The sequence below is a fragment of the Carcharhinus amblyrhynchos genome, chromosome 5 (assembly GCF_965287045.1).
Source record: "Carcharhinus amblyrhynchos chromosome 5, sCarAmb.v2.hapA, whole genome shotgun sequence".
In the NCBI taxonomy this organism is placed as follows: domain Eukaryota; kingdom Metazoa; phylum Chordata; class Chondrichthyes; order Carcharhiniformes; family Carcharhinidae; genus Carcharhinus; species Carcharhinus amblyrhynchos.
In genome coordinates this window covers 74,218,783-74,241,984 of record NC_137328.1, presented here as the reverse complement: position 1 = coordinate 74,241,984, position 23,202 = coordinate 74,218,783, and the positions used below count along the sequence as shown (strand labels likewise).

General features: G+C 38.1%; 1 protein-coding gene across 2 annotated transcripts in view; it reads left to right on the top strand.

The window, feature by feature from the left end:
• The window catches only part of dcp2 (decapping mRNA 2), a 40,429-nt gene extending 17,427 nt beyond the window's left edge, over window positions 1–23,002 (top strand). For both annotated transcript variants that reach the window (XM_080189002.1, XM_080189003.1), the window contains exons 4-11: window positions 5,051–5,149; window positions 6,255–6,407; window positions 7,510–7,622; window positions 7,976–8,086; window positions 9,343–9,481; window positions 12,094–12,201; window positions 14,782–14,833; window positions 14,952–23,002. In XM_080189002.1, the coding sequence (XP_080045128.1) occupies window positions 5,051–5,149; window positions 6,255–6,407; window positions 7,510–7,622; window positions 7,976–8,086; window positions 9,343–9,481; window positions 12,094–12,201; window positions 14,782–14,833; window positions 14,952–15,127 (951 nt within the window). In that variant the 3' untranslated portion in view covers window positions 15,128–23,002. The remainder of the gene's footprint in view (window positions 1–5,050; window positions 5,150–6,254; window positions 6,408–7,509; window positions 7,623–7,975; window positions 8,087–9,342; window positions 9,482–12,093; window positions 12,202–14,781; window positions 14,834–14,951) is intronic.
• The last annotated feature ends 200 nt before the right edge of the window (window positions 23,003–23,202 follow it).

Genomic DNA, 23,202 nt, shown 5'->3' with positions numbered 1-23,202 from the left:
CATTTAGACAACATCAACTGCACTGTTCTCATCTATCTTCAAAAAACTCAATCAGATTTGATCATGAATAATGAAATAATCCAATTAAAAATTTTTAATGTACATTTTTATCAAAACTGCACCAAAATCATATGATAAGGTGAATGGGAAAATGTTATCTTTACAGATTAAAACGCTCCAATCTAGATACCTGAGAAGATACTTACCTGCAGATTGTGTTTGTAGAAGTATAAAAAATATTAGCAGAAGCAGGCATTTTGGCTCTCTGAGCCTGCTCCATCATTCATTGTGATCATGGCTGATCATCCAACTCGGTAACCAGCTGTCACTTCCCCTCATATCCTTTGACCCATTTAGCTCCAAGAGATATATCTAATTCTTTGAAAACAAACAATGTTTTGGCCTCAACTGCTTTCTGGAGTAGTGTTCTATAGGCTTACCACTGTCTGAGTGAAGAAGTATCTCTTCACATCAGCCCTAAATGGTCTATCCTCAGACTGTGATTCCTGGTTCTGGACTCCCCCGTCATTGGGAACATCCTTCCTGCACCTACCCTGTCTAGTCCTGTTAGAATTTTTTAGGTTCCATGAGATTCCCCTCTTATCCTTCTGAATTCTGAATATAATCCTAACCAAATTAATCTCTGTTCTCTTATGTCAATCCTGCCAGCCTAGGAATCAGTCTGGTAAACTTTAACTGCACTCCCTCCATAGCAAGAATATTCTTCCTCAGATAAAGTAAGTGAAACTGTACACACTATTCCAGGTGTGGTCTCACCAAGGCCCTGTATAATTGCATCAAAACATCCCTGCTCATGCACTTGAAGGCCAAAATACCGTTTGCTGCCTTCACTGCCTGCTGCACCTGCATGCTTATTTTCAGCAACTGGTGACACCTAGGTCTTGTTGCACATTCCCCTGTCTTAATCTATAGCCATTCAGATAATAATCTGCCTTCTTTATTTTGCTAACAAAATGGATAACCTTGCATTTATCCACGTTATGCCACATCTGCCATGCACTTGCCCACTCGCTCAACTTGTCCTAATCACACTGAAACATCTCTGCAACTCCTCACAGCTCACGCTCCCACCCAGCTTTGTGTCATGTATAAATTTGGAGGTATTACATTTAGTTCATCTGAATCAATAATATACATTGTGAATAACTGGGGTCCTAGCACTGAAAGTCATTGCCTGCCACTTGGAAGAAGACTGTTTATTTGTACTCTTTGTTTCCTGTCTGCCAGCCAGATTTTTCTCAATACTCTACTTCTAATCCATTGCACTTTAAATTTACATACTAATCTCTTATGTGGGACCTTGTCAAAAGCATCCTGAAAGTGCCAATAAACCACATCCACACACACACACACACACACATATACTCTATTAGATTCTCAAAGAATTCCAGTAGATATGATTCTAGTTAAGCATGATTTCCCTTTCATAGATCCACGTGGCCTGTGGCTGACGCTGCCACTGTTTTCCGAGTGCTCTGCTATTAATCTTTTTATAATGGATTCTCTAACATTTTGCCCCAGCATTTGTTAGGATTATATTCGGAATTTAGAAGGAAGAGAAGGGAGATCTCCTGGAAATCTATAAAATTCTAACAGGACTAGACTGGGTAGGTGCAGGGAGGATGTTCCTGATGGTGGGGGAGTCCAGAACCAGGGATCACAATCTGAGGATAGACCATTTAGGATTGATGTCAGCTGTCTGATCTAAAATTCCCTGTTTTCTCTCTACCTCCTTTTTTAAATAGTACATCTAATTTTTAACTTGCAAATCTAATTCAAAAAATATCAGTTGCAAGACTCCTCTGAAATGAGGCAAATGGGAACTGGAATTGCGATTCATAACTAATATTTTTGGTTACTATTTCCTCCTGTCTGTTTATAATTATTTTACTGAGCATTGCTGTGACATTGGAATGAATTTTAGGGGGACATGTAAGAACTTATTTACTGCAAAATTTACCTCATTCACAACTGTTCAAATATTCTGAACAAATTAGTTTGGCTCAACAACAACTTTTATTTATATAGCACCTTTAACATAATGGAGTGCCCCAAGGCACTTTGTAGTAGCACTTTAAAACTAAGTATGACATCAAGCCACACAAAGGACTATTGTGTCAAAAAGCTAACTTTTATGGAGCGCTTCAGAAATGAAAGGTGAGTTCATGAACGAATTCCAGAGCTTGGGACCCAGGCAGCAAAAAGATACAGCTACCGATGAGGGAACAATAGGCCAGAGTTGGTGACAATCCTTAGATATCTAAGACGATTGTGGTGCTGGAGGATATTACAGAGAAGGTCAAGGTCAGGGAGGGATTTGAAGATGAGAATGAAAAAAATTCTTCCCGGTGTTGCTGGACCAGCAGCTGTTGTAGGTCAGTGAGTACATATGTGATTGGGAAATGTAACTTGCTGTGAATTAAGACGCAGATAACAGCTTTTAATGACCTCAAATTTACAAAGAGTAGAATGTGGGAGATCAGCCAGAAGTATATTCGAATAGTCAAGCCTGGAGGTAAAGCGGTGTGAATAAGGGGTTCAGCAGCAGGTGAAAGAAGGCGAAGGTGAAATTGAGCAGTGGAGGTGGTTATGAACAGTTTTAGTAAAGGCACAAATATGAGGTCAAAAGCTCATCTCAGGACTACGTGACACCAAGGCTGTGAACAGACAGTCTTAAGATTAAGCCAAAGACCAGGAAGGAGGATGTAGTTATAGCAAGGTAACAGTGGTTTCATTCTACTCTAATTGGAGGAAATCTCTGCTCATACAGCACAGGATGTCTGATGAGCAATCTGATCATTTAGCAACAGTGGTGAGGTAGAGCTGGATGTATTTTGAAAGTTAACACTGGGCCTTTCAGGTGATGCTACCCAGGGACAGCAAGTTGGTGAGAAATAGAATGCCAATGGGGGCACCAGAGGTAATGATGTAGAAGAGAAAACCATTGCAAGATAAAGAATGGCTTGGTGACAACAAATGTGAAGTTCTGAGGTTTAAATGTCAACAAAGATTGACAAAGAAGTTGATAAAGAAGGGTAGGAGAAACTATGAAGCTGGGCTAGCGCTTAATATAAAAAAGGATAGCAAGAGTTTTTATAAATATATAGAAAGGAAGAGGCTGGCTAGGGTGAACGTTGGTCCTTTAGAGGATGAGAAAGGGGACCTAGTGGTAGGGGATGAGGATATGGCTAAGGTATTGAATAACTTTTTTGTTTCTGTCTTCACGGAGGAGGACGTGAATAATTTGCCGGGTGTTAGCGATGGAAAGGTGGTAGGACTGGAGGGTCTTAATGACATTACTGTTACTAGAGAGGCGGTGCTCGACAGACTGGAGGGGCTAATTGTGGACAGGTCCCCAGGACTGGATGGAATGCATCCGAGGGTTCTGAAAGAAATGGCGGAGGTGATAGTGGATGCCTTGGTGGTTATTTTCCAGACGTTGCTGGATTCCGGGGAAGTGCCGGAAGATTGGAAAACGGCTAATGTTACGCCGTTGTTTAAGAAGGGTGCCAGGCAAAAGGCGGGGAATTATAGGCCGGTTAGTTTAATGTCTGTGGTAGGTAAAATGTTAGAATCCGTCATTAAGGAGGAAATTGCGAGGCATCTTGAAGGCAATTGCTTGATAGAGCAGACGCAGCATGGTTTCATTAAAGGGAAGTCGTGCCTGACAAATTTATTGGAGTTCTATGAGGATGTGTCTAGGGCGGTGGATAGAGGAGAGCCGGTGGATGTGGTCTTTCTGGATTTTCAGAAGGCGTTTGACAAAGTACCTCACAAGAGGTTATTGCAGAAGGTCGAGGGACATGGAGTTGGGGGTAGGGTGTTAGCGTGGATAGAGGATTGGTTGTCAAATAGGAGGCAGAGAGTGGGGGTCAACGGGTGCTATTCGGATTGGCGGATGGTGACTAGTGGAGTGCCCCAGGGGTCGGTGCTGGGGCCTCAGCTATTTACCATTTATATAGATGATCTGGAGGAGGGAACCGTGTGTAGGGTGTCGAAATTTGCTGATGACACCAAGATTGGGGGAAAGGCAAATTGTGCGGAGGGTGTGGAGAGTCTGCAGAAGGATCTAGATAGGCTGGGCGAATGGGCCAGGAAATGGCAAATGGAATTTAATGTTGGCAAGTGCGAGGTGGTCCACTTTGGTAGGAAGGACTATTACTTACGGGGCGAAAAACTGCAGCAGGCGACGGTGCAGAGGGACCTCGGGGTCCTTGTGCATGAGTCGCAAAAACCCAGCTTGCAGATGCAGCAGGTGGTCAGGAAGGCGAATGGGATGCTGGCCTTCATAGCGAGGGGGATTGAATATAAAAGTAGGGAGGTCTTGCTGCAGCTGTATAGGGCATTGGTGAGGCCGCAGCTGGAGTACTGTGTGCAGTTTTGGGCGCCGCACCTGCGCAAAGATATTTTGGCCTTGGAGGGAGTGCAGAGGAGGTTTACTAGGCTGATACCGGAGTTGATGGGGTTGGGCTATGAGGAGAGGCTGAATAAACTGGGCTTGTACTCGTTAGAGTTTAGAAGAATGAGGGGAGATCTCATTGAGACGTATAAGATGATGAATGGGATGGATAGGATAGAGGTGGAGAGACTCTTCCCGCTCAAAAACGACAGTAGGACTAGGGGGCACAGCCTCAAGATAAAGGGGGGGCGGTTTAGAACGGAGTTGAGGAGGAACTTCTTCACTCAAAGGGTGGTGAATCTCTGGAATTCTCTGCCCGTTGAAGTGGTGGAGGCTGCCTCGCTAAATATTTTTAAGACGCGGGTTGATGGGTTTTTGATGAGAGAGGGGATTAAGGGTTATGGGGAGAGGGCGGGAAAGTGGAACTGAGCCACGACAGATCAGCCATGATCTTATTGAATGGCGGGGCAGGCTCGAAGGGCCAGATGGCCTACTCCTGCTCCTATTTCTTATGTTCTTATGTTCTTTTTTTGTTGATCCCATACCTTTCCGAGTGCCAACTTTTAAAAAATGGTATTAAAATGTTAAATGTTTTGTAAATATAATTTGTTGTTGTTCCTATTTATGTAGGTACTACTTGTTCAGGGTTATTTGGCAAAGTCTGGATGGGGGTTCCCAAAGGGCAAAGTGAACAAAGAGGAGGCCCCACATGACTGTGCTGTGAGAGAGGTAAAGTACAATGTGCATTTAAAAAGAAAATCCATTTTAATATGGATCATTGTAAGTTTTTAAGCAAAGTTACTTTGTGTCCTCTGTAATCTTAAGACAATTTATTTAAAACAATTTGTGGCACTGTAATTTCAAAAATATTTTTAAAGAGCTTTTGACCAGGTTTTCATTTAAGTGCCAGTAAACTCTCAATCGTAACACAGAATTTGTATAATACATCTCAGAGCCAGAAATGATTGATGACTAAATTTCCTCTAAAGTTTTGAATTGTTTTGTCAGTGACCTATTGATGAGAAGTGGTGTTCTATGGAGCACCTTTTTTACTTAACTTTTTGAAAGGGGAACATAAGAACATAAGAAATAGGAGCCGGAGTAGGCTATCTAGCCCCTCGAGCCTGCCCCGCCATTCAATAAGATCATGGCCGATCTGTCGTGTCTCAGTTCCACATTCCCGCCCTCTCCCCATAACCCTTAATCCCCTTGCCCATCAAAAACCTATCAACCCACGTCTTAAATATATTTAGCGAGGCAGCCTCCACCACTTCAACGGGCAGAGAATTCCAGGGATTCACCACCCTTTGAGTGAAGAAGTTTCTCCTCGACTCTGTTCTAAACCACCCCCTCTTTATCTTGAGGCTGTGCCCTCTAGTCCTACTGTCCTTTCTGAGCGGGAAGAGCCTCTCCACCTCTATCCTATCCATCCCATTCATCGTCTTATATGTCTCAATGAGATCTCCCCTCATTCTTCTATACTCTAATGAATACAAGCCTAGTTTATCCAGCCTCTCCTCATAGTTCAACCCCCTCCACTCCGGTATCAGCCTAGTAAACCTCCTCTGCACTCCCTCCAAGGCTAAAATATCCTTGCGTAAGTGCGGCGAAAAAACTCATCACTTTTTTCTTTCTGCCAACCCTCCCCTATAGACCGTTCTAAATAGATTGAGAGGGGGATAGAAGCACAGGGAAAAATGCTTCCTTTCTTCGTTTAATTACTTTAGATATCGTACAGTTGTTTAAAAAGTAATTAGCACAGAATTGTATGGCATTTGATTAAATCTGTAATGTTGCTGGACATTTAGTAATAAGTTTTATATGCTTCTTTCAGGTTCTTGAAGAAACTGGGTTTGACATAAGAGATCGCATTTGTAAAGATGACTTTATTGAGCAAAGAATAAATGATCAATTAGCTCGACTGTATATAATCCCAGGTGTTCCAAAAGATACAAAGTTTAACCCGAAAACCAGAAGAGAAATCCGGGTATAAAATATTTGAATTTGAAAATTTAGTCTTTGTTGCATTTCTAAAGATTGCCCAGAAGTCTCGCCAAGCAGTAGTTCAATGAAGTAGTCATAAGAATGCTTTATTGCATTGAATAGTGTGTTGAAGAGGATAGGTACATGTCTATTTTGCCCTCTTGATCTCTTGTAATCAAAAATTCTCTTCAGCAGTTGAATCATGCTTATTATATGAAGTGCAGATTTATCAAAAAACTTTAAATCTTCAAAAATTATGCAGACTGTTGAAATTGTGTTTAACCCAAAGTTGAGCTTTCTTCTCCACTCTACCCAAATGGCTGTCTTCTGCCTCCTCCCTGTTCTCTTCTTTTAAAGTTTATTTATTAGTGTTGCATGTAGGCTTTACATTAACACTGCAATGAAGTTACTGTGAAATCCCTTAGTTGCCACACTCTGGTGCTTGTTTGGGTACAGTGAGGGAGAATTTGGCATGGACAATGCACCTAACCACGTGTTTTTCGGACAGTGGAAGGAAACTGGAGCACTCGGAAAAAATCCGTGCAGACTCCGCACAGAATTGAACCAACCACTGTGCCGCTCCATTCTTTGATCTCAAGGCTTGATGTCTTCAGCCTGCTATCTGGCCTTCCTGCACCAGCTTTCCATAAGTTTCAATTTGCTCATAGCCAGACCGTTCACACAAAGCAAGTTTGTTCCCATCCCATTTTCTCCAGTCTTTCGTGTCCCAGTGTATCAATTTCAAAATTCTCATTGATTTCAAATTTTTCCATGCCTGTACCCTGCCTTACTTTGCTGTATGTAATTCACTAACCTGAATATAGGAATTCACCATATCCCTGAATGTTGCTGCTCAGCCACTGTGAATAATCTGCAGTTGAATTCAGTTCCTTTGCTTTGTCACCTCTTCTTGCGTTCAAAACCTTTCACAAATACTTTTATTTTAAATCATGTCCTTAAGTTCTTATCCTAGCTTAAGCTTCTCTCCTTTTTCCCTAAACCATGACCATCCAACGTTTTTTTGTTAAATGCTCTGTGGTGCTAGCTGGCAGATTTTGAAGTGCTATAGAAATGCAAGCTTTTAATTCTATATATTTGGTTTTTAGAATATTGAGTGGTTTTCCATCGAGAAGTTGCCATCCCACAGGAATGACATGACTCCCAAATCAAAATTGGGTTTAGCACCAAATAAGTTTTTCATGGCTATTCCATTTATAAGGTACAGTTGAATGTGTGGTGCCCCATCTTTTTTACTTACAAAACCTAATTTATGATTTTGTTTAACAAAACTGTTCTGCCTTCTGTTTTAAGGTGGGTTGATACTCAAGGTATACGCTACCAATCCAGAAGCTTTTTTTCATTGTTTAAATTTCTGTTTTGATTATTGGATGACATTACAAGATCCTCTCACTGCACCAGGCTGATGCTAGATTGTTCATTTATAAAGCTCATTTTTTGATTTACAAGTTTGATAAATCTTGTTGATATAAACCTAGCATCTTGTCACAGAGCAAGTTTTTTATGTTCAGCAGTTACTTCAGAGTTTTAAGTATGTGACTGTTGTTAATACAGGCCACTGAGAGACTGGATATCCAAAAACTATGCAGATTCTTCAGATAGTGATGGCCTTGTATCCAATAGCACAACTCCATCCAAAAGTTTATTGGAAAAAGTCAATACAAGGTAAGTATTAGTGTATCATAGATGACGGGTATGTCTGACATTTGAAAGCTTTGGACTTTGCTAGTATTCTGCAATTTTCTTTTTGGGAAATTCAACAGCTGAGTTTGTTTTCCGAATATAAAAACTGAAAATTCAACGATTTGTTTCAAATTGGGATTGCCATTTTTGTTAATACATGGAACTTAAACCACTATTTGCTCCCCTGGTTCTGATGCATTGAAGACCATTTATTTATCGATACGGTGCTGTCTGACGAGAGCATATGTGAATGCTTTCTGTCACTTGCTTTCAATGTCTCACTGTCTTTTGTAATCTCATTCGCATTCAATAAATGTAGTCATGCAGCATTTATATCTTTTTATATTAGTATAGGACGTAGCCTTTCAGTTTTGTTTTGTTTTGCTTTGGTCTGGCAATACTTGAATATGACAGTGAATTTTTATGAAAAACACTGCTCCATGATCCAACTCCAACATGACGTCCTGAAATAAACTCAGTCTAATCTCCTTAGCCCTTGAAGTGGGAATATAGGGCATTACTCTTTTTTTTTAAATGAAATGGATCACTAGAATTCATATCTAGCAAGTTGTTATAAGTCCCAAAAATTAAATAGGTGTACAATATTGAGGAATGTTTATCACATGAATTTAGCTCATATTGCACATTAGGTAATATGGTAACGATTATTCCTGTTTCATATGCTGAGAAAGTTATTAAAAAAAAGACTAGGGATGTTAATGTGTGATTGCAAGCTGTTACAAGTTTCATATTCCTGGGTGAATTTTTGAATGCGGAGAGAGGCTCAGCTGAATCAAAATGGCACCATTACCCCTGTGAAGAGAGTTAATAGAGCATTGGGTTACAATTTAATCTAACGTGGTAGATGGTATGGGGAAACTGCAGTGGGACCAGTTAACGAAGCAGTTTTGACATAATCAGAAGGCTTAGCTGAAGAGTAGAAAAAAATGGGAAATGACCAAGAGCAAGAAACAAAGGGGCTAAGATCATCAAAAATCAAATTAGTAAACCAGGAAAAGAATAAGGTCAGTGCTACAAACTACATCAGAGTCAAAATTTAGAGTATGCATGTGAATGCACAAAGCATTCAAAATTATTGGAGACCTGGAAACATTAACAATAGATAGAAATGATCTAATAACTTTTCTGGAGATGTGTTTTAGGTTTGGACAAGACTGAGAATTGGACATCAAACTGAAACACCTGCCTTAAAATCTGTGCATATTTATGTTTCGTAGGTCAAGGGTACGACAAAATCCGCAGTTACTTGAGAATCTCACAGGAGAGCAATTGGGATGTTCCAATAAGCACAGACCACAGCAGAAGCCTTTCAGCCAAAGCAATCTGTGTGATACCTCTGAGACCACAAAGGCAAAGGTAATATTAACTGACCAAAATATCTAGTCTTCCTGTGGAGTGCAAATTGAGTAAAACAAAACAAAAATCAAATATAGCATAAAGCACTAAAGCTTTACAGACTCACTGGGGTGGTTTGCTAGCATCAGTCTTGTATGTTTGTTTATAGCTTTGCTTCTTGCAAATATTCTAGAAACATAAATATCTGCCAGAGCTCATACCTTTTGATTTGTAATTATTAATAAAATTTGAACATATAATCATGTAATTTTAATGTAGCACAGGAACAGAGAATAATTATTGTTTTTCATTATTTTGGGCAAGTTTCTTTCTTGCCTGCAAATCTATCCCCTTTATCTAACCAGTGGAAGCTTGATGTTTTGATCCAAGCCTTCCCATTCCCTGCCTCAGGCCCAATCTTGTGTTAATAATCAGCCTAGCACTCTGCCCAAAGTTTGCTGTTTTTCTTTTAAATATGTTTTTGAAGAATTTGTGCCCTCTAAAGGTAAGGCACAAAACTTAAAATAAACATGTTGAGGATAATGAAACATAGGAGGTAGAAGTAATCATAAAGATAAATATTACAGAAATTTAAAAATGTAAGCTGAAATGGAGAACCAACAAATTTCAAATGAAGAAGACCTGGATTATATTTCATTTGTTTGAAGGCATAATATTGATACGGCACCATCAGCTGTATCTGGGGTGGGGTGGATTTATACCAAGGGTATTTTCATAGTTTCAAATTTTGTTTTAACTTCGTTTTCAATTTTTTTCCCCCCTTTCATCTTCAAGAAATATTCATAATCTTAGATCCTTGTCATTTGTTAACTACAAAGTTAGGAATAATAATGGAGAGGACGAAATCCTCTGGTCTATCCATTCCAATCCCCACAATTGAAATTTTGTGCATCATAATATTTGTGCTTTCCCCTTCTGCCCAAAACCACATGATCTACTGGGAGTGGCAAGGAAACAAATTTTAAAAACCCAGGCCAATCTGGAAATTTTCTTTATCTTCCCCTTTGGGTAATTAAAATTGATTCTGGAGATTTACTCTGGCTCTGAGAATTCTACATGGAATTTACCTCTTTATATGTTGTGATTTCCTCCCTACCCAGAAAGGGGTCCAGCTTTTAATTGGTCTAATTCAGTGAATTGGCATCCACTGTGCAAGCCCGTAACCACAGTTCTCTTACCTTGCACAACCTAAACTTCTGACCACTGGTGGCCTTAAACTTACTTTATGGAAGAGTATACTCAAACACAGTCTATTTCTTTTGAGAGGGAAGTGTGTCATTGACCAGTCCAAATGTTGCGAGTCAGAGCTCCACTCCAGGACTGAGCACAACAATCCAGGTGGCCAACGTAGTGCAGTACTGATTGAGTGCTGCATTGTCTGTGACATTGTTTTGAGGTGAGACATTAAGCTGAAACTGTTCCTGCCTCTTAGATGAACATAAAGATTCCATGGCACTATCTCAAAGGGCAAGGGAGTTATCCCTGGTATCCTGACCAATATTCTCTTTTCAATGATATTGTTCTTTCAATCAGCATCACACAAAAAAAACAAATTATTGCAAATTCTGAACTCTGAAACAACAAAATTCTGGAAAATCTCAGCAGGTCTGACATCATCTGTGGAGAGAATATAAAGGATGGCATGGTGGCACAGTGGTTAGCATTGCTGCCTCACAGTCTGTGAGGCCACTGTCTGTGTGGAATTTGCACATTCTCTCTGTGCCTGCATGGGTTTCCTCCCATTGTTTGAGATGTGCTGGTTAGGCGCTTTGGCCTTGCTAAATTCCCCCTCAGTGTATCCGAACAGGCGGAGGAGCATGGCGACCAAAGGATTTTCACAGTAATTTCATTGCAGTGTTGATGTAAGCTTACTTGTGACAGTTATAGATAAACCTTAAAAAAAACTTTTAGAGCTAACATTTCAGTGCTCTGACAAACTATCATCCAGACTCAAAATGTTGGCTCTGTTCTTTCTTCACATATGCTGTCAGACCTGAGGTTTTCCAGTATTTTCTGTTACTGTTACACACAGAATAGGTCATTATTGTGTAGCTGCTTGTGGCATCTCATTGTGCACAAATTAATTGTCGTGTTTTCTACATTACGACAATGACAACACTCCCAAAAGTACTTCATCATTAGCTGTAAAGCTCTTTGGGATTTCCAATGGTTATGAAAGTTCCTACATAATTTCAATTCTTTTATAAAGATGTTGGTTATCCTTTAAATTGAAGGAAACAATCCCAGAATATAGTGAACTATTTGAATATTAGTACAAGGGGCTTTCACAATAGTTATCCCTTCCTCTTGAGTACTTCCAGGTAGATGACCATCCGGCTCACCTTTTACCTATTTTTAAGTTCCTAATTCTATCTAAAACAATATGTTTATCTATGTTAACAGTTTTAATGACATCATTAGCATCTAACAAGTATAATTTTTAAAAGTGATGACTGATGCAAAGTACTCACTTAATATTTCTGAAATAAATGAGGTGCAGATATCTTCATTTGTAGGAAATTTGCTCTGCTGGTGGGCACTGCCATTTAAATGAGTGAAGCAAGTAATTTTAAGTTTATTTACATTTTAAACTTTTGTTAATTTTATATTAGTCACATAATGTCAGAAGTAATGGAAGAAAGCAGTACCAAGATACACCAAACCAGAAGAAGAAACCTAATGGAGTAAATAATCAGCAAGTCAAACAATATCAGATATTGGTGAGTTATTGCTGTACGTTTAGTCAAAATTCTGAATTGCTCCAGTGAAAATGGAAAATATTTGTGGAAGGGGAAAAAGATGTTTATAATTCGAACAGCCAGTGTTGTTTATAATGAAGGAGAAACTCACATCTTAAGTTTATATGTTGATGTTCTGAAAAAAAGTCATTTCAGATCTGAATCACATCTTAGCGAATTGGTAGGGTGTTTCAGCTCATTTGTACAATTATAATATTTTCAGATTGTGTACCAGAGTCTTTATAGTTGTCCTTGGCTAATGGTGACCCCAATTTATAATGCTCTTGCAGCGTGGAGATGAGTTGATAACGCTGGTTGTGACATACATTTCATGGCTAGCCAAGATTTAGGGTATGATTTTAGAAAAAAATTGAGGGCTGAATGAGCAAGACGAAGGCAGAGAATTACATTTTATTTTCCTGTGTGCTGCAAGTCGCAATCTAATGACACTTAGTGCAAAAAAAAATGCAATTCTCACCAACAAATTGGGGAGGGCAGAGCTGGAACTCACCAGGAAGCCAGCTGAAGAACTATTGGAGCGCCATTGTACATGCACCCTGATCTTCCACTACTGTTTCCCCCCCACCCCCCCGCCTTCTGACACTGGTACAACTTGTGGGCAGCGTGCCGAACAAGATGGCAAGGCTACATCTGTGATAACTGAAAGTTGGCCTAAGTCCTCCAGGTACTGGACCCTTGGGGGACACCTGCTAAAGACATCACAGGCTATGGAGTACAGAACACAGCTGACCACCTCCAGATGTGCACCCTGGGCATCAGCTGAGACCCATGGCAGTGGGGTATGGATAAGAGGTGAGGTTGAAGGCTCCTGGAGCGGGTTGGAGGGAGGTTAACACCAGCAGCGTTCATTAGATTGGGATGACAGCTGTCCAGCTGGTGTTTGTTGCTGTTTGTGGAGCCTTGGATGGAAAGTTGGCAATACACCACAGAGCCTTACCAGCAGACAGATGGCAGATCAGCCAGAATGACATCAATGGGATTAGGACTCAAATGCATGTACAACCTTTTGAGGGTCGATCAGCATCCAGGGGGAATGTGCACAACACGGACCCCAAGCCAACAGCAATCCCAACCTGAGAACTCAGATCCCCAGACTGGCATGAGGCCCCCTCATCCCATATGATGGCTGAGCTCTAATGATATTGAAACCTAGCCAGTCTCATGCTAGATATGGCACGAAGCTGTTCGCATCACTTGGATGCAGCCGTGCAGATTGGAAACCACTTGGCATTAGGTGCAAATCAGATTTTTAACATTGCAAGCTAGTTTCACAGCCCAGTGCGCTGTTTTCTGGGTGCAGCAAGGTGGTAGAATCAAGCCCCATGTGACTTCAGAGTTCACATTTAAGAATGTTTTATCCATAAAATCCAGTTTACAATATGTTAGTGTCATGCAGCTTCAGAAAGGTGCATATTTGGTCTGTGGCCTTTTGAGCTTGCTGATATGAGCCAAGTAGTGACAGAGACATTGGAGTTGGTCTGTGCGGTCTCTAGATTAGACAAGGGAAAAATCAGTTGTTTTTGGTGCCAAATGATACCAATTTCCCTCTATTGCAAATGTGATTGTGAAGACAGAATCAGGTAACTCAACTCAAATATGGTGCCATCATATCCAAATCTAATCCTGTCTCCAGTCAAGGAAAGTAAAGCATTTTGTTGAGGTACTAGAATAATTCTGATACAGTGTAGCCCCATTGTAACGCGATGGTTGGGGTCCATGAAATGTTATTGCAAATGTTATTGGGGTCGCGCTAAATCGGAAAGAACAAAAATAGGGTCCATCTGCCATATTGCATCATATCCAATTTCATGCTAAATTGGGGTGCGTAAAATCGGGGTTCCACTGTACGTGTAAAACCGTACCTCCTGTATGAAACATCCTCTTCAAAAGAAGTAAGTTGAAAGCTTAAAACAACTTGAATCTTTGAGATGGTTGTGGGTCAAAAATTCCTTCAAAAAATCAATTGATCCATTTGGCACTAATCCCTGAAAGCAATCATCTTTGATTGGATTCCTCCCTTTCTATCTGGTCATTTTGGAAGATTCCATACATTTATTCATATTTAAAGAAAAATATAACCTGCTGCAAGGATTACCCACCAGTGCATTATTAGATATTGAATTCAAACATGAAACATTGTCTGCATTCCCTTGCAAATCTATAATATTTTAGAAAGTGGTCAGAAATTAAAACACTCAATCCAGTTATTAGTGTATATATTTGTAATATTTTAGCATAATATTGACTTTGATATATATTTTTAAGTGAAGTGCAGAGAAGTTATTCCACGTTATTTCTTCAACGGTTTAATGATGGCACTTTGCTATAAGCTGAATATTCCCAACACACGGCCTCTATTAACTGACCTACCTTCCATTAAGCAGTCACTATTTCTGGCATGTGCTTCTTTACCTAATGCAGATATGTAACTTTTGGACTCCTGTTAATCCATGTATTGTAACACATTTTTGTGATATGTCCACAATGTCTTAAAAGCCATCTGTTAATAAACATTTGCTTGTTTCTTTTAAAATCTTTCAGAAATCCGATAAAAAGCTTCAGCCAAGACGATTGCAGGACAATTTTGAAATGGGTATGATCTGTGAAAAATATCCTCCAGGGTTGTAAATAAGTACTACTAAATTATGTTAATGTTTATTCATATTTTTAAAACCATTTTGTCTGTTATGGAAATTTTTTTTTCCACTTAGATGCAGTCTGTGAACTATGCAGCTCTAATCAGCTCTTGGAATATACCGGGACATGCATATCAGCTTCTGATCTCTCTGATTCCTGCAGTGGACACTCCAATTTTAGTTTTTCATCAAGGGCCTTTCTCAGCTTCAAGTTTGATCGAGATGCAATTATGAAATGCTTTGACCTATGACAGAAGATTGGGCTTTGATGTGAAGAGATCATCAAGTTGCATGGAACAAGTTACAAGATCAATGAAAAACTGGTCTTTTGACCCTTGGGTGTTCCTGAGCCCTAAGGATTTTAAAACATAGAGGGGGTTTTTAAAAAGTGAGCAGAAATAAGTGTGATGAGGTAATGTTTAATGCAATTTAGCCTTTGTGCAGAGGGGAACCTATTCAGTCCTTGGAATTGGCCATTGGTTTTCTTAGGTGATTAGTGCAATACTGGAGAGGAAATTTTTTTTTCGAAGTGATATTTTCTTCCTTATTTCTTTTGGTTATCCCCTTCTTACCCATGACTTTAGTTTGGATATGACATTTTCTGCTGAATGTGCAAATGCAGCTGAAAGATATCTGGCGTTCTGAGTGGGTATTTGGAAATACAGGACAGAATAGATTGTTGCAGCATTATACTTCTATTTAATGCAGTTTAATGAATCACATTTATGGTGATATTCATGAACCAGATTGTGGGTATTTATTGCTCCTTTCCATTGTTCTGTTTTGGTAGAATGGTCTTCAGTGCTGCTGTAGTTACAGGATGTATTCGATTGTGTTTTCAGCTTATTGACTGTTCACTTCTGATGGTTGTTCCCAGATCAGTGGTATTAAGTGTTTTTTTTTCTTCAATGTATTCAGTACCTTTTGGTACAGTTTCAGGGAAATTCCTCATACGTGGGTCAGATATATTAACACTCTAGAAATTCATTGTTAAAACAAAAAACTCATCTGAATTTAAAAATCTTCTTGGACTCGATGTTGAGAATATTGCCTTGTCCTATTAGTCATCCAGTCCATTAATGAATCAGTGTTAAGATTGCATAGAGTTCCTTGATCTGTAAGTTCCAATAATTTTTCTACTTAAAAATATTACAAATGGCTTAGCAACAATTCCATTTGTTGAACCTATTGACTTCCTTGACTATGTTTAATGTTTTATTAAAAAAGGAACTCTGAACTAGATAATGCATTTGATGTGATAAGTCACAAATCTTAACCCTGTACATTGGAGATCTAAAGGAAAATTCCATCAATCTTAATCATCTTTGAATACTGCTCCACTGCACACAGTTACCTGAATTCATTTTGGGAATAGACTGAGATGAAGGACACTTTTTTTTAAAGAAGTAATTTCTAGTCCCTTTTCAGCTAATTTGCCCACTCAGTCGACATGCAACCTTGACTGCTATCCTACTGTAGACAAAATAAACCTCAAAAGCCATGACCTTAGTTTTTGGTGAAGTCAGTTGTATGCACCAAAACTGGTCCCTTTGCAGAAATGATAGTTTATTATAATTGATTTTATATTTTGAGAAATGTAAAAGATTGTTAAATTGAATTTATTTTCAATGTGTTCATTCCTGCTCAACTTCTCTATTTAACATTATAGTACATTTAATGCAGAAGTGGCATCCAATTAATTTGTGATAGTAGACTGTTTAATAACAAATAACTATGCTTTGCTGAGTTTTATAAAAGTTTAAATACCTAGCATTTTAAAATCGTGGCAATATTGTTATGATAAGGGGTACACTTATTTTGCTTGCCCCGTTTTCATCGTTCATCCTGTGAAGAGGGTAATAACGTGTTGAGAGACTGTTTTGAGCTTTTATTGAAAATAAAATCAATTGCAATAGAATAGAATCCTTGGGAAATTGTTTCAAAACTGAATGAAACTCTTACAAGTCTCTTAAGGTCTGGTGGTAAAATTTTAGTTTAGGGCATAATTGACGATCTGGCAAATTACACCCATGAATGTGCTATTTTTGAGAATTTTTTGTTTCTCAATTCTGTGCTAAAACTCATTTCCATGTTGATGAACGCAAATTCTTCAGGAGCCAGTGCAATTGGTATTTCTTAATCTGTTGAAATATTTGAGAGTGGTTACTTGGTGCAGTTTAATTAAACCAATTTGTAGCTGTATAATCACAAAAATATTTTAAACTGTGTTGACTGCCTATGAGTAAACTGACTCTAAACATCTGAAAATAACTTCAAAAATATTTACAGAGCCTAGTTACAATGGAGTACTGTAGTCAGTTTCATAGTAAATTTAACAAGGGAATTTTACAAATGCTTTTATAATGCATCTCTTAGTATCCTTTTATCCAAAAGAACCAGATTAAATTTGAGTCTCTGTGAAGGCTTTCAAACAAGTGCAATTAGCAGAAACTCCAAATAATAGTTAATTCAATACGAACATATGCCAATTTGGTGACCACAGTATTACTTTTTAAATTAGTGCAAACAAACTTGGACATTCAATCTGTGCTCAAAATTCTGCAATCTTTTGTGCTAGTTTCATTGATTTTTGGACATTGTGTATTGAAGAAAACCTGTACAGCAGAGCAGAACCTCCAGGCCTCTTGTCTTTTATTCTGACCTCAATGCATAACAGAAGTATTATGGTGAAATTTCTGTACTCTAAAGCTTAATCAACTTTTTTAAAAAAAAAATTCTGGGTGGTTAAGGCCACTGATTTGTTTTTAAAGCTTCATGCTTAAGATAGTTTATCCAAAAGACTACCCAGAAATATTAAAATAGCACTGAATTACAAAATTAGAAATGTCTGTTAAATACTGTTTTATTAAAACATTAACTATTCAAAGGACAAAATAAAACATCAGTGTTAAATTTTCAAAAAATTACTCGATCCCACTGCCTTCAATTAATTTCACTTTGGTTAAAGTGCATTCAAATTTTATAATGTGAATTTTCTCAGTACAGATTATGGGCTATGACATAACAATTAACATTGGATATGTCAAAATTATTGTGTGGTGAAATGTTTTGGGTAACTTCCAGTGTTATCTGTGGTTCAAGTTGATAAATTTATTGGCTCATTGTTGCTTCAAGTTATTACACAGGCTGCAGGTATGAGTAAAGATTAACTAATTGAAAAAAATTAATCCTTGAATATTTATAATTTGGAAAATGCAAAATTGGAATAGTGTAAAGTACACATTAACTGTGTATTGGGATTATTAGCTAATTTCATACAATTAGATAAACAGGAAGATTTTAGCAATCTATCACCTATTTGTTGAGAGCTGCCTGCAAGATTCATATCATTTTGTTGTCTTCAGTACTGTTGCTTGTAATGATAATTAAAATGCAACTCTATTACTAAAATGCAAAGTCTCTTGCTCCTCTGCTGCCCCCTCCCCCATCCTCCCATTTTGTTCTTATATATTGATGGCTTGTGTCTCTGCTGTTTGTGTCTGTGCCCTGCTTCAGCTCATCTGTTGCTGACAGCTTCATCCATGCCTTTATTTTCTCTAGATTCAACAATTCCAACGCTTTCATGGCTGGCTTCCTTATGTGCTCATTAAACTTGAATGTATGATTCACCAGTCACGAGTATTTGCTGTCCACACTATCTCCAGATCCAATCATGTTTTGGTAGTAAAATTCTCACCCTTGTTAGTAACCCCTCTATTACAACCCCTTCCTTAACTATGTAACTTACTCCAGTCTACAGTCTTCCAATTCTGGCTGCTTGCACTTCCCCCAAATTCAGCACATCACAATTGTTGAGTATGCCTTGAGTGCCTGGTCCTTAAGTTGTGGAATTTCTTTGATTAAACCTCTTCATCCTTTGTGCTCATTTTAAACCTGTGGCATTGACCAAGCTTATGATAACCTGTCCTAATGTTTTCTCAAGGGGCATATTGTCAAATGTTTGATAAAGCTCCTGTGAAGCAGCTTGGAACATTTTTTTTCCTACATTAAAGGTATTATATAAATGCAAATTGTAGTTGATGTTAAGGAATGGAAAACACATTCCACATATTCTAGTTTTTTTTCTTTTTTGCTCACCTGCTCCTCTCTCAACCCTTCATTTTGAACAAAACACATTTATCAAGGGCAATATAAAAAGTAAACATTTGCTCTGTTACAAACATACTTTGATCTCACTATGACTAAGTGTAGTATCCCTGCCTAGGAAATAAGTTAACTTAGATCACTGATGTGAAACTAACATTTCAGATGGTTAAATAGTGGGCAAAAGATTTTGATGGTCACTCAACATGCAAAAATATTCAATCTTGGTAGTAAGGATAGAAACAAAATTGGTTCCTCAGTAAACTTTATCTATCTTAAAATTGACTTGCAGTGATGTAACAGCTGTTTTGAAACTGTTGTGCTTATATATTTTACACAGACTTGTGAAGGTTTCAGAGTTGGATCAAGACACTGGATAGAAGTAAAATTGAGTCTTTGCAAATTATGGAACAAGTTTAATAGGTTATTATTGCATAAATGGTTTCATAAAATTGGACTTAAATGGATTGTAGTTTTTGCTGAAACCTTCCCAAAATAAGAACTACTAAATAACTGTGAAAGCTTCACCTGCACATGACCTTCAAGTTCAAATTAGATTAATTTCTAGTCTGATGCTTTTTCCTTGCTCTTTGCCTTATTGCATTGTATGCCTTATTTTCCACAGCCTTGTCTGAAATTGGTTTGCAAGTGCTCAGACATATTTACGTTTTCAGTGCAGAAGTAGTTTCCTCAAATTTGTTCGAGATATCATGTTGCCTACCTTGAAGGCCTGAATAGTGTCAGCGGGGGTCACAGATTTGGGAGGTACTGTCAAAGGAGCCTGGATAAACTGCTGCAGTGCATATTGTAGATGGTACACACTGCTGCCACTGTGCCTCAGTGGTGAAGGGAATGAACGTTTATGATGGTGGATGGGGTGCCAATCAAGTGTGCTTTGTCCTAGATGGTGTTGAGTTTCTTGTGTGTTGTTGGAGCTGCACCAATGCAGGCAAGTGGAGAGGATTCCATCACACTCATGACTTGTACCTTGAAGATAGTGGACAAGATTTGGGCAATCAAGAAGTAGGTTGGACTCAAGAGTTTCCAACCTCTGACCTGCTGTTGTAGCCATAGTATTTGTGTGGCTGGTCCAGTTCAGTTTTTGGTCAATGGTAACTCCCAGGATGCTAATAGTGGGAAGTAGTGAACTCAGCAATGTTACGAGAATTGAATGTCAAGAGGAGCTGGTTAGACTCGTTGGAAAACAATAATATATTATCTATTTTGTGACCAAGTTCAAAGATGAAAAAATTGCTCCAATAATATGAAATATCTGTGTTGTAATTGAGAATCATATCAGATTGAGGGGGAAAAGAAACTTAAATCACTCTTTCAAATGCTTAAAATAATGACTGCTTTTGAAGATGGTGTTGTGGTGCAGATCTCCAGTACATTGTTTACAGGTATAAAGAATTTGGGGTAAGAGCCGTAACACTGGGTGTATTTAAGATGCAGTTGGGCTGCTCTTAAGTGGAAGTGAACAAATTGAACTGCAAGCTAAACCCAATAAATGTAACGTCTAGTGATAATGAATGCAAATAAAGATAAACATCCATTTTATCATTCTATCAATTAGGCCAATGAGAGACTGGGTATTCACTACAGCTTTAAATATTGCAATTTTAAGTGGTAAATGAGTCTAATGCAACGTCAGCGTAAATATCCGATCAAACAACTTTCCATGGTTTTTTTAATTTTTGTTTTCTGTGGATTTACATGTTACTAATTATAATCATTAAATTTCAAAGAGCCAAACTTCGTAGAATATAAAAACTTATACAGATCTGGAAACACCTGTTTGGTATAACAAAACTTACATTGCTCAAAAAAGAGACATGCTGTTAAAGTTCTTTTGTCTTGCACTTAACAGGACAGCTGGAAAAATGACAAATTTCAAAGCGAACAACAGTTTATACTGCTTGAGAAAATGGTACTGATTGATAAGTTGGCACAGATTGGTCAAGAGATGCCATGGTGAATGCACTGGAGAGCTGTTGTCTTCCATGCTCTTGCTTATTCAAAAAGGATACAATGTCTGAATATGTTCCTTTTTGCATGCAGCAGATAGATCTTTGCATATGAATAGATACATCCTCCAATAAGTATTAGTGAATGACATTGTGAGCCTGACTGATCTTAATTTGATTATTTGTGTAATTCTTAATACATTCAGTATTGATCAATAGATGCTGCCCAATCATGGAATCAAACTAACATGAGATGTCATGTTCTGAATTTTGCAAGCATGGGTTGATTCAGTAGTCAATATTCTTGTTCATTGCGAAAAGGATGTGCTGTTTGATTTGATTTGCCAGTGGTTGAGGCATACATCTGATTGCCTGGCGTCACACTCTCACTGAAATGCAGACCCTATGTTTCTGATGTGTGGTAGGCAAGATGCCTTTTCGACATGATGGCAGCAACCTGTTGGTGGGAAACTGCTTGTGTTGCTATTATCTTGTAACAGTATGAATTGACTAGCTTCACCTATTACAAAAAAGCATGAGGTAGACCTGGGTCCTTTTTCAGGTCATAAAGTGGGTGACAGTGCTAGCGAGCTGGATTCAATTCCGGATGACTGTATGAAGTTTGTACATTCTCCCTGTGTCTTCATGGGTTTCCTCCCATAGTCAAAAGACGTGAGAGTTAGGTGGATTGGCCATGCTAAATTGACACTTAGTGTCAGAGGATTGGTCAGGTAAATACTTGGGGTTATGGGGATGGCGCCTGTGTGGGATTGTTGTTGGTGCCGGCTCAGTGGGCCATAGAGATTCTATGAAAGTGGCCTTAAACCCATTTACTAGAGCATGTCTCTTTTTTTCAACAATGTGTGGAAATATCTGGATTTTTAAAAATTGGAGCATATGGATTACACCAATTGGACAAAATGTGCATAGTTTGAAAATATGCACAGCAAAGTGTGTGCCTGTTGCAAAATTTGAGATCCATTTATTCCATTTTCTAACATTCTAATATTGGTAGCTCAAATCCTGATTTGATTAAAATTAGATGGTTCATCTGATTTTCGTCGGAGAAATAATTTGTTTTTAAATTGATTTCGCTACAAATTGATAGTATTTAATCTTTCCTCACTTGTGCTTGAAAGTGTGTAGAATGCCATTTAAAATATATTGTGTAGTTTATTAATAACATTGTGTATTCATTAGCTTATTTTGAGGTTTTATTTAGGATTCTGATTCTGAAAATACAACTTTTGTTCAGAAATGCCGCATTAGATTTTTGTGTGTAGTGATGGAAGTCAGTAGGTTTTTGCAGCGCATAGATGCGATACTCTATACTTATAAAAGGTATTCAGAAGTCATTGCGAAGTGGTATTTTTGAGACAATCCTTATATTTAAAAAAAAATACATTAACACTGAGAGAAATGATCATAAATTGTTGCCCATTTCCTGGTAAGTGCTTTTTGTTGTCAGTGGATCAGAGGTTGCCTTGAAGCTTTTATTTTGTCTTGGGGGCAAGAGGGGAGGAACATGATAAGATTGTAATGTGCTAATCCTATCAAAACTCACCATAGTATTTGGCTAAAATTACATTTAAAACCACAAACTATTTGGTTTGTTTTTAGATTGTGCTTTCTTTGTCACTGGTCCATTTTGTGTAATAGACACTGTGAAAGTATCTTGGCTTTGTATTTCATGTTATTGTGTAAATGATTGAGTTACATCTTGAGATTTAGCTTACTTTTATACTAAAATTGTTTTGAGTTACCATAAGTGAAGCAAGCCATTTTGAATTACATTTAGCAGAAGTATTGTGTAATATGATTTTACAGTTTTATGGTTGTATCTTTTGCTTTGGGAAATCCTTTTAAAATTGCAAAATTTATATTTGTCACTTTTACCTGTTCAAGCTTTGAGAGCAAAGTAACAAACCTAGATCTGTAGAGAAACACAGTGTACCTAAACCATTTTAAAAAAAACTTGTATTAGTGTCATGTGTAGTAACAATGAATAGAATATTTTAATTTCCATATTTTTGACATTAATAAAGTTTTGAGCATATAAAAATAAGAATCAATTTGCATTCTTGTCAGTTGTCTGCCTTTATTTTGAACATGATCTTTGCTGTAAATTGCAACTGTATGAATTTAGAGAATGCAGTTGATTATGCATGGAAGTTCAAAAGTTCCGCTCAACATTTAAATGTTGTAATGTATTTTTTATGAAAATTTTTTATTTAACCCAAGATTATGTGCGCATT